Source organism: Manacus vitellinus, unplaced genomic scaffold (genome assembly GCF_001715985.3).
Source record: "Manacus vitellinus isolate BGI_N305 unplaced genomic scaffold, ASM171598v3 scaffold_2_pilon, whole genome shotgun sequence".
Classification (NCBI taxonomy): domain Eukaryota; kingdom Metazoa; phylum Chordata; class Aves; order Passeriformes; family Pipridae; genus Manacus; species Manacus vitellinus.
Genome location: NW_021940208.1, coordinates 20,459,944 through 20,472,132, shown reverse-complemented (window position 1 = coordinate 20,472,132; position 12,189 = coordinate 20,459,944). Strand labels below are relative to the sequence as shown.

At 41.0% G+C, this 12,189-nt stretch overlaps 1 protein-coding gene across 1 annotated transcript; it reads right to left on the bottom strand.

Moving 5' to 3' along the window:
• Positions 1 to 421: 421 nt before the first annotated feature.
• LOC103767164 (exosome complex component RRP43) lies at positions 422 to 10,692 on the bottom strand. Its single transcript, XM_018071258.2, has 11 exons — positions 9,866 to 10,692; positions 8,120 to 8,156; positions 7,453 to 7,516; positions 6,291 to 6,364; positions 5,701 to 5,746; positions 4,630 to 4,735; positions 4,497 to 4,542; positions 4,141 to 4,237; positions 3,442 to 3,562; positions 1,082 to 1,188; positions 422 to 629 (listed from the first exon to the last, which is right to left on the bottom strand). The coding sequence occupies exons 1-11, from the start codon at positions 10,690 to 10,692 to the stop codon at positions 514 to 516; spliced, it is 1,641 nt and encodes a 546-aa protein (XP_017926747.2). The 3' UTR covers positions 422 to 513.
• Between the last annotated feature and the right edge of the window lie 1,497 nt (positions 10,693 to 12,189).

Below are 12,189 nucleotides of genomic sequence, written 5' to 3'. Positions count from 1 at the left end.
AGCAGCAGCAGCACAAGCAGCTCACCTGCATCATCAACAGCATTCAGGCAGCCACTCAAAAAGTAAAAGAGGCACACCAGCCCCTCCAAAATTATGAGATTTGCCTCCCCCCCCAAAAATTGATTAAACGGGGATTTTTTTCAGATTAATAAGGAGAAAGCTTAAAGTTAAATTTGTGGGTTTTATTACTGGTGGGAAAATTAAGTTTTGACGTTACTCTAAAAAAAATGAACTGATTTTGGAAGCCAACCCTACAGAACCTAGAAATTTCATCTACAAAGCAGCTAGGATCTGGTTTCCTTAAGTTACTTAAATTTTTTAACAGAATGTTTTATCTTGTATTTTTTACCATTCAGCAGCATTATACATAGAATAAGGGTGAAAACCGTTTTAGAAAAAAATGATCTTTGTAAAGGTAGTATTGGTATTTGTTTATTTAGTATAAAAGGTTTGTGAACACTGTAACAAATACAATTTTTACAAATCCATTTTTTAAAAGATCTCTCCTTTCGTTCACTTGGACATTATACTTTTTATTACTTTGTCAATCAGCTTCTTTACTTCTTTATGTCTTGTAATTGCTCTGGTGATACAGTCCTGAAGCTTGGCTCCTGTAAGAGGACTTCCACCTAAAAATTAAAGGGAACAATTTGATTTTCTACTTATACTTCAGTTATGTATCTCTAAATGTGATTTACAAATAAGAGTATTAATATAGTAATTCTCATGACCAACACACCTTTCACCTGGGGATCATGCAGCTTTCCCAGCTCTAGCCTCAGGCAAAGACAATGGAAAAAAACTAGAGTTGTAACAGAAGACAGGCTTAAAATCTGTCCTCTGCTGTATGTAAGTCAAGCTGTGACTTCTTTTTGAACTTCAGTCACGCCACCATCTTAAAAACTAATTTCAAGGAGAAGTAATTTAATGAGTATTTGAGCAGACACTCTGTTACTGTAAAGCACCCCCAAATCTTACAAAACAAAGCAGATACATAGTCTTTTCTTGACCTAAACGTTATCATCTCCATAGGTTTAATAATAAACCCATATGTAATATACTGTAATAAACTTGGAAGTACCTGGTTTATGGACAGAACATAGTCTCCCTTCTTCATCAGTGACAATGGTTACTGTTCCAGTTGCTAAATCTTCCTCTTCAGCAGTTGGATCAACAATGAGTAATGTGCTTGTGAAAGAAAAAACACATGCAGACATGTTTGTACATATTGCTCCATTAACATTATTGCAAAATACAGATAACATTAATTTTTACTGCAGTCTTACAATATACTTGTAGATGGATTTAGTGCCCAGGCTGTTTTCTTACCGAAGTGTGCTGATTTAAAAACAATTTAAAAGTCAAAAGATATGGGAGATTCCACATAATCCAGTGTATATGTCTACTGAAAATACAGCTTTATGCCTAAAGTCTCCTAGATTTGTGACATCCGTGTATCGCAGGAAAATGCCACTAAACTGCCATTTGAAGGATGCAGTCACTCATTGTGTAGTTACACAAAGACTGGTATGGGGTGTAGCCTGCACTAATCTCTACCAGTCACCTTAATGCAAAACTCATTTCCAATGGTAAGTTCACCCAAAGTAGTTCTCAGTCTCTTGTCAGAGAACTCTAACATCACTCAGCCTGGGAATAGTTAAAAAATGGATTTACAGGGTGTTTGACTGTCCTTAAAGCATACAAAATAAACTGTCATACATCACATGATGCATATCTTTGAGAGATTAAATACTGTTATTTTTGAATCATTTAAGTTAAAAATGGAACAAAATCAATGGAAAAAAAAGAGGATCTAAACTATAAGCCAACTTTGTTCAACAAGAAAAACTTGAACTTAAAGCTGAACTTTAAAACCTCACCAATATTTCAGATTGCCATTTAATAGCAATAGTAACAAAAACATAGCTACCCTGCACAAAAGTGCTGCTTTTTAAAAGTCTAACACTGTGACACATCAGCCCTTTGTGTGATGCAGGGACACATGAAGAGTTAAAAGTATCATTTATTTTTTATGTACAAGTCAACACCCCAGCAGCCAGCTGTGGAGCTGCACCACATTCTGCACCAGTGCTCCTCACCCACTGCCACACCACCCAGCAACCTACAAATCTTATTTATTCAAGGAGGGCTTTCACACAGAAGAAAAATGCCTCTGAATGCCAGAGTAGTCAAGCATTTTATTTAGAGGGCTGTGTCGACAGCTGTAGAAAAACAAACAAATCAGAATTAAAACAAACAAACCAACCAACTACACAACACAGGCACATACCCCCTCGATATTTACTTTTGGGAGCTAAAGGGAGACTTAAGTAGCTTGTTTGAGGCAACAGTTGATTTCAGTGAAGGAAACAAAGCCTGAGAGATATGCAAAGAAAGCTTTCTTACAAAGGTAATTTTTTTGTCTATATGTAAGTAAGTGTGATTTGTGTGTCTGTCCAGTATGTTACCCAAACTCTCTCAGTGTACATCAAATTTCAGAGCCATCAGAACTGGTATTAAAGCAATTAACACAGGCACTCTAAAGTACCAATAAAATCCTGTTCTGATTCATTTTGGTAATCACTTGGTCAACATTTGAGTTTATTGTTTTCCCCACCCTCTTATTTGAGTGAAAGGCCCTACTAATCACTTCTGTGAATACAGATTAATGTGTCATAAACTACCAATGTGTCTAAATAGACCTAAATCTTAAATAGTACAGTAAACACTGTCTTGTTTGTCATTTTCTACTTTCAAATGGATGCCACCAGAAACGACTGCATTTCTTATAAACAGCAGCAGAATATATCCTTAACTTGGACTAACGAAGAGCCAGTAAACAATTTCAGGTGAGGAGTAAAATTATCAGATGTGATTATTCTGAAATCTCATAATTCAATTCTTTTCCTACATAAACAATGACTTAGGAGTGCTGGTCATACTTCACCTTAGGTAATTATGTGTCAGTTATCCAGAGGTTATGTTGTTCTAACTAGACTGTTACTTCTTACTTCCTCTGTTGACTATGTTCTTAGTATAAGCTGTTCGAAAAGTACTATCTTTTATATCAGTTGTTTACATAGGCTTCTAAAACATTAATTGCATTGGTAACATTGTTTCATCTCATGGATATTTCAAAAACCTAAACCAATACCTATCCCTGTACTTTTAAGCATATCTTTTAGGTTGGGAGCCAGTTCAGCTTAAAGTCACAGGAAGAAGCTGTGTAGACTGTTTTGTTCTGCATATTCATTCACATCACAGAACTACAGGTCAGTTCAACAAGAGAGGCCTGGATATAAGATGAGTTAAACAGCACTGCCTGAGGCTGCACACTCATCACTAGAAGTGCAGAAGCATCACTGGTAGCATCCTCAGTCTTTCACTCAAACTTTTACAGACACAGTTGTTTCCACAAGTACAAAACAGTTATGAACTTACTCATCAAATATAGCAAACGATGTGGCAACTGGATGCTTTCTGATAGTCAAAGGACTCTTCTGTTTTAAATTCACTTCTGATAAACCAGTTTCTTCATTTATAATAACCGATGGCAATTGTACTGAAGAGATGAAAAAATTACAGTGGTCTAATATTAAACACTGCTGGGTTTAGCAGGCCTAAAGATGTCCAAGACTACTGAAATATTTAAGCTGTCCTTTTAACCCACCAAAAATCAATCAGAATAGAGTTTTGGCTACGTTAACAGTATTCTGTACAAAAGAAAATAAATCTCAATTTCAAGCAAAGTATTTAGCTTAGGACTACCTGTTCAAGGAAGTATTTGATTTTTCTCCTCAAGGTAACAGAAGCATTTATCCTTACACAGAAGCATTTTCTATTTCTAAAATGCCATGCAATTAAAATAGTTTGGAGTCATATTTAACAAAAAGTATTTTTCCCCCAAAAAGCCTACTGGACATATAAAAACCAGGAATATAGTCTCTCCTGGTGTTACACACCTATGGTACCCATACCATCATTTTCACTTTGCATTTTAGTAATTTAGCATTCAAATGACAGGAAACAAGCAGTCCTAACAAACTGTGAACCAGTTATCTATTAAACATGGTTCAAAATTAACGCATTTCTCCAAGCAACACTAATAAGAACATGTCCCTTACTCTAAAGAAGACTTACCATTTTTTAATGCTGCTAACAAAGCAAAGACACTGGCATCCAAAAGGTTTCCATCATAGTCCAGACATATGATATCACAGTATAACACCCAAGCAAGCTATCAAAAAAGGTTTGCACACGTGAGATATCACAGCAGCTAAGCAAATCGTGCAATAGGCAAGAAAATTCTACCCACATTGAATAGAGATACTTATTTCTATCATGCAAATTTTTTTTACACTTCAGATGTAAACCAAACCATGAAGACTGAAAAGCAAAACAAAAACAAAACAACCTATAACCCCAAATACCTTCTTTAACATCTCATTACTGAGATCTTGTTAGTATTCCCCTCTTCATTTTGATATACAACTTACCTTGCCATTTGCAATACACAGATCTTCTTTCACTATCATCTGTGAACTAAAATAACATGAGAGAATAAGCCAGGAAACAGAAAACTGTCTTGCAGAGTTGTCTGTGTTTTAAATGCACTATGGTGGTTCTTACTTTTCAATCACATCTGCAATGAACTGGCTTGCTGCTTGAGCCTCTTCACCAGGTGGTCCGGAGCGAAACCTCTCTGAACAGAGGGATGGTAGTTCTACATTTGGTACTAGGCATCAGAAAAGCAGGCAATGGGATATCAAAAATAGATTTAAGTCAACAATCACTCTTAATATCATTTTATGTACTTCAAATGCAAGGCAAGATGAAAAATTTTTCAATCAAGCCTCCTACTCCTTTCAAAACTAAAGTTACGCATGAGTTGGTTTTAAAGAACTCGTAGTACTTTATATTTAGAAACTATATATTTCATGGTAGAACACATAATCCTAACTACCATTTTCTGTTTATAATCCTGCTATGGCTATCATGACCCCATACAAACTCTTCTTTAAGTGTTAGGCACTCTTCAGTAGATCAAGAAACAGCAGTATTTTCATCCCACTGCCTGACTTGACTGGTATGCTATCTGTTTTTCATCAGTCATTAAAAACTGAGGCTTTAGACTTGAAGCAAAAACATGCATAAACATTTGTGAAAAAAACCCAAGCTCTCTGAAAATAACATACTTTGGAGATGCCTTACAAAAGAGGGATTTGGTCTAACCTCTCAGTTCCACAGAACTATTTTATTTCCAAAGAAACTCAAACAGGAGCAGGGAGGTACCCCCAGGACTTTTAGAGTTTTCCAAGAAATAAACAGGGTTTATTTCAGTGTTTTCAAGAGTTATATTTTTTGTCTACTGTCTTCAAAACAGAAGTTAACATGCCTTTGCACAACCTTGTATGCCATAATCTTTTATAGATTAACTACCTTCCCCCTCTTAATATACACGCTTGCCCCTGCTGCAGGTCTGTTTCCAGCCTGGCCTGGAATCAGCAATAAAAAAGTAGTTTTACATGGAAAACTCACAAGCAGAGGGCATTCTAAAATTTCTGAGGTACCACTGCCTAGATGTCAATTTGGAAATATAATTTTACCAAATCCATTCTTTTAAGAAATCTTCCCAACACAATCTGTCATTACAGCCTCTTAACTGAAGCAACACAAGACCTGAGCAAGATCCACACTCACCAATATACCCTTTATTAGTAGAATCTGCTGCAGGTGCAGCAAGTTCCTGGAGAAACAAAAAAGACAAGATTTTCCAGCTATTCTATATACAACTAGTCATTTTCTTGAAAGTTATCATTACAATGAGATTTACAAAAGCCATTTTTAATCGGTCCTTGTCTGTAAATTTCCTACGGAAAAACCCAGTACAGGGGCCTGCAGTGATTTGGCTCATAGTTCATGGCAGGCCAGCAGTAAAGTTAAGGCTACAAGGCACTTGATAGTCCAGCCAACTAATCCCCAGTGCACTTATTGATCAATATTCAGTAACTTTTCAATTATATAGCTTTTATCTAGAAATAACAAGGAGTTTATATTTGTATACATCTTTTCCCCTACACGATGGGCACCACAAAAAATACATGTCCTCAGACTAAACAGGTAGGATTAGGTAATTAAATTCTATATTAACTTTCATGTCTGAAAATAACTCTAGTGAAAGACTGTAATTGTGTCTGATTGGCACATTATTGTAACTCTGTGGGCAATTCATTCTAAACACCAATGCACAAATTCTGCTAACACATAAATTAAAATAAAACCAACCATACCGCTTTCACTCCACAAATCACCGTGGTATTTCCTAATTTCACCAGGGCAGAACCATCTGCAGTTGTAATTGAACCTGAAGAGGAAAAGTACTGTTCAATAAAATCTATTTTTCATTCAGAGAGCATTAATTAACATCCACCTTCACAAAGTGTTAACTTTCCATCATTTTATACTAAACAGAGGATAAGCAACGTCTCAAATCCAGAGTGGGACAGAATCTCTATATTAAACCATCACACAGAATGACTGAGGTTGGGACAGCTGGAGCTCATCTGGTTCAACATCCCTACTCAAGAAGGGCCACCTAGAGCTGGTTGCCCAGAATTGTACCCAGATGGCTTTTGATTATCTCCAAGGAAGGAGACTCCACAACTTCTCTGGCCAACCTGTGCCAGTGCTTCATCACTCCCACAGTAAAGAAGTGTTTCATCATGTTCAGAGGGAACATCCCGTGTTTCAGCTTGTGCCCATTGACTCATGTTCTGTTACTGGGCACTAATGAATAGAACTTGGCTTTGTCTTTCCCATGCCCTCCCTTCAGGCATTTATATACATTGCCCGGCATTGGACACAACACTCCAGGTGTGGCCTCACCAGTGCTGAGCAGAGAGCAGGATCATGTTCCTTAACTGCTGGCAATGCTGTGCCTAATGCAGCCCTGGACAACATTGGCTTCTTTGTAGCAAGGGCACATTGCTGGCTCATTCTGCCTCTGCTTGAGGCAGGTGCCCACCAAGCTCAGAACGAGCAGAAGCCAGAACTCAGTGTCCCTCCCAAGATGCTCAGGCATCAATTTTGTGCTGGTCAGTGTATGCCTTGTCGCTGCCTTCAGCATCTATAACATATGCTGCTGACCTTAGACAGAAACAAGATTCCACAACCACCTAAATTGTGCTGCACGTACCTGGACAGGAGCAGACCTGAGTAATTACACTGTGCACATGAGCCCAGGATCAGGACTGAAAACAATGTTAAAGTATATTACTGTGCCATGCACTCTCTTTTATGCTTACTGAAATGGTAAATAAAAATCCTTTCTCTTCCTTGTTTCAAAGTAAGAACCAAGAAAACCAATTAGCAAGGCATTCAGGTCACTATTATAACCTGATATTAATAATACCTCCCCCATTATTATTATTATTATTCCAAATAAGCACTTGCCTATGTTGACAGTGGTTGCTCGGAATTCACCTAACTCCCTTCCATCAGGTCGACAGTTCTCTTTCTAAACAAAAATTACAAAGTTCAAATTAGAAAACATACTTTATTAAATAATACAGTAATACCTATGCTATAGAAGTTGATATAAAATAATATTCTCTTCTTTTTAGCAGAAATATACAGTCTCAAAAATGCTAGTAAAAACTTGGTCACACTCTAGTTGGTTTTTCATCAATTGATATGTAGTTTGTGGTTCTAGGCCTGCAAAAAAATCCCTGATTTTTAAAATTTATTATAATTTATTTAGAAAATATAACAATAAATTGATTGTCTCAAAGGTAAGTATTACAGGCTAGATTCAGAACATCATCCATGAATGAATACTCGTTGGTAACTTAAAATGAGAGTTTCCACCTGTCTGCACTGCTAAGGTTTCATAGGCAATTCCCCTCCTCCATCCCCACCTAGTGGAGCTCTAAAGAGAGTGAACTAAAGCAAAACAACCCCAAAAAACCGTAACATTCAAATACCATCAGGCAGAAACTGCACAGTACAAGACTCTTAAGTTAGAAATTGAACAATATTCCATCGTGTTAGATCTGAAGAACCACAAGAAAGAAAAAATTCATTACAGGCAACTTATACAGGCATCTCATGTTTTACTCACCAAAAACCTTCTGTAATATTCCAATGGTTCCACAGTTCTAAAACAAATAGAAAGAGAAGTTCACATGCAAGCTCTTGAGTAGGCAAGAGATAGCAAAAAAAAAAAAAGATAAGCAAGCACTAACGCACAACAACAAACAACAGGAGAATCAAGATGCCTACCAGTGTGGCAAAGCAAATGCTAAGCAAAGCTGCTTAGCAACATGGTTATGGAAAGATGAGAAAACTCTGAACTGATCTGTTTTCCTACATTCTGCTCGAAAATGCTTCCTCCTTACAAGGAACCTGTCTGCACATATACCTAACAAAAACTACTAGCTTTCACCTCAATAATATCAGTTATAAATCAACAGAAGTGTTTACTGAACAGACGGCTGGAGAATGGTTTTCAAGAAACGCAGAAAGTATAATTTTATAACTGTGTCTGAAATATCTGTTAGTTCAAGGACCGCATTCAGATGTACAAAATGATATAAAACAATTCTAAATGCTACAATTTTTCTTAGAGCCTTTGAGAAAATATAAAATTACAAAATATGCTTCATGCAGTGCGTCAGATGAGAAATAATTAACGCTTGTTATTAATTACATACTACTATCAGTGTTCGTGTATTAGTATTTTAAGCAAGGATCATTAATGTAAAAAACAACCCCATCTTTTTTTTATAAAAGTATTCTTAATACTTAAACAAAGCAGTCACAGTTTTGTTAATCTAGTGCTTCTGAAGGAAAAATCAGAAAAAGATAAATGGGAAAAGCAAGTTTTCCAAATGTGAACTAACATACAGAGATATCACAAACATAATGGCAAGCATCAATTAGCTCCTGTTTGCTCCATATATATTGGTCCTGTACTACTGGTTCTCTGAAGCCCAACAAAATGCCTGTTCTCTTCCAATTCATGTAAAAGCAGTTGCTAAACATTGTTTTGCACATTTAAGACATAAATACTGAAGCAAGAACACTAGAACAGGCTGCCCAGAGAAGCTGTGGATGCTCCATCCCTGGAAGAGTTCAAGGCCTGGTTGGATAAGGCTCTGAGCAATCTGGTCTAGTGGCAGGTGTCCCTGCCCACGGCAGGGGGGTTGGAATCAGATGATCTCTGAAGATTCCCTCTGACCCAAACCATTCTACTGTTCTAAAACGAGTAGTTATAAATGAGAAGCCACTGAATTCCCTACAGTTTTAATCTCCTTGTAATGCTATCAGCTGTGTCAGGAGAGGTTTAGGGTGGATATGAGGAAAAGGTTTTTCACCCAGAGAGTGGTTAGGTGCTGGAAGACGTTTCCCAAGGAAGTGGCCACAGCACCAAGCCTGACAGAGTCCAAGAAGGTTTGGACAACGCTCTCAGGCACGTGGTGTGACTCTTAGGTGTCCTGTGTAGGGCCAGGACTTAGACTCGGTGATTCCTGTGGATCCAACTCGGGATACTCTGCGATTCTGTGACACCAGGTAGCTCCGGGCCACACTGAGCGTCGCGCTTTGCCAGGCCTTTTCCCGGCTGGACACTCCTTGCTCGCTCAGCCCCCTCGCACACACCGGGGCACCGCAGCTCCCTCAACACCGACCCCATCCCGGGGGCCGCGCAGAGCCCGCTCCCCTCGGGCGCGCAGTGCCGCCGCGGTGCGCCGGAGGGGCCCCAGCCGGCCCCGCGGACCGGGGCGGTTCCTGCCGACGACCCTCGCGCGCGGGCGCGGACCGGGAGCGTGGTGTTGGCGCGGACCCGGCGGCCAGGCCCAGGCATTACCTGAACGCGGCTGTCCATGCGGCACGCCATCCACCCCGGATGTGGACGCCCCTGTGCGGTCGGGCCCACCGGCCGGCTCTGCGGGAGCCGGCCTTAGGCGGCCGGCGGTCAAACCAGCGGGCGCTTGGCTGGGCCCGGCCGCGAGGGGGCGCCGGCGGCTCTCCGGCCGGCACGGCGGGCGGTGCCTGGCCGCAGATCCGCCTCGCTGCCGCCGCGCGACAGTCCCGCGCGCCGCCGGGGCGAATGAGCGCCGCCCTGTCTCTTGCCCTATGTCCCTGTCCTGTCCTGTCCACTGTCCCTATCCCTGCGACGGCGCGCTGGCGACTCTCGCACCCTCCTTGGCTCTCCTCGGTGAGAGCTGCGCACCGCGGCGTCACGCAGGCCGGGTTCTCCCTGGCGGGGCGCTGGTGCGCGACGTCTGCGCCCGTGCCCCCCAGCGATGCGGAGCGGTGCACTGCCGCGGGACGCGGCCCTGCGTGGGCGCGTCCGGGGGGGGCTGCGGCCGGCCCGGCCAGGGCTGGCCCTGGAGCAGCAGGTGGCACCTGGAGCCGTGCGGGCAGCAGCCGGCGGGGCTGCGCTGGTGCGGGGGTTGGTGCGGGCAAGGCGTCCGGGGACCTGCCGAGGGGATAAAGACGCCTTGGGAAATGTCCTGGTAACGCCCGTTCGCAGTAACAATTTGGGAAATCGCTGTGTCTCTGCGTGGCTGAAATACCCTGCAAGTTGCAGAAATGGGACACCCTGGAAGGTGGAATTCTGCTGCCTGTCCGCAGTGCCACGTATGCCTCCTGTCCCTGGAGGTGTTTCCTGGACGTGGCACTCAGTGCCATGGTGTAGTTGGCATGGTGGTGTTCGGTTGTAGGTTGGACTCGATGATCTCAGAGGTCTTTTCCAACCTAATTGATTCTGTATGTGGTGTTACCAAATAAAGTGCTCCAAACCCCAAGTTCCATGGCTTTATTTTAGCTATTCATAAGGTGATCAGAGCCTCTGTTTTGCAAGCACGTGGCTGGTTGGTCATGAGCCAAGGCCTTGATTTCAGTGGCACAGGGTGGGATCAGGGGCCACACCAGTTTGCGTGCTCAGGATTACTTGGGGAAGGGGCTGTGTGCGCTTGGACCACAACTTTGGAGGCATCTGCATGCTTTGCAGTCAGAAATAGTAACAAGCCAATGATGCTGACAGTGGTCAGTCTGAGGACTAGGAGTAACCAAACAACATGAGAGGATTTTAGTCTTTTGTGATTCAATCAGTGGATCAAGTTCCACAGCATTGACCCACCTCATTATTGAAATACATTTGGTTGCCCTTTGTAGCACATTCAACAGCTAGGTCAACTTCTAATAGAATGCTCAACAACTTTTCTTATTTCTTTTTCGTCATAGATTTGTGCAGTAGCTTACGTAACTCCCAAAAAAATGCCAACCCTTCATCGACGCAAAGAAGAGAAATTCTTCGTAAGCGCTGAAGGCAGGAAAGAACCTGCACAAAGTATACATGATCCCCCTACAAGGGAACTCTGTTGTGATGCCTTCATAGGATGACGAAGACTGGTGTAAGATTTTTCTTGTTTTGAGGAAAAGAAGAAAATCTATCTGTTGTTCCTGTAATAATGCAGAGGTCAGTTATGTTTGGGGTAGATTCTGGCAGGCCAGATTATGTATCAGATTTTGGACACAATTTCCAGAAAACAGTCCAATTACATTGAATTTCAAAATTAAGTCATTGTATAACTTGATTTCTGCTGCAAAAAATAGCATGGGGCACTTTAACTACAAGTCCTCTGTTTTAATGAACCCCAGAAGAATGGTTGTTCATTGCTCCTGTAAATGCTGCAAGGCAAGAAGTAAAAAAAAAAAGACTTTTAAAACTGATTTGAGAGCTTTCCACTCTTTAAACAGCAGCAGCTTCAGACGAGCAGAAAAAAGGATGATCTCACAGGTTTGTGTTTGACTTGGCCATAGATATGAGTGCCTGATACTGAGTGAAGGCTTTCAGATGTGATAGAAATAATCAAACATGGTAGTACACAAGCTGTCAGCTTGCTTAAGTAGATAAAGTCAGTGCTGGATTTCAAGGTCAGTCATGAAGAATGATTTCTTTTTCTTTTAATCTTGTGTAGAGAATTACAAATTTCAAAATGAAAAATTGGTTCCTCAGAAGAAATTTTATCATGTCTTTTATCATGTGCGTGATTTTCTTCAGTGTTCTTTTTGCAGTCAGAAAGGACAGAACTTCAAGTTGCAGCTGCTAAGCTTGTTTGCTGAAGGTAGTGTCGTATGAAAGGGTCGATTTGCTCAGCTTTGCTTTGTGGTTGTTTACAGCTT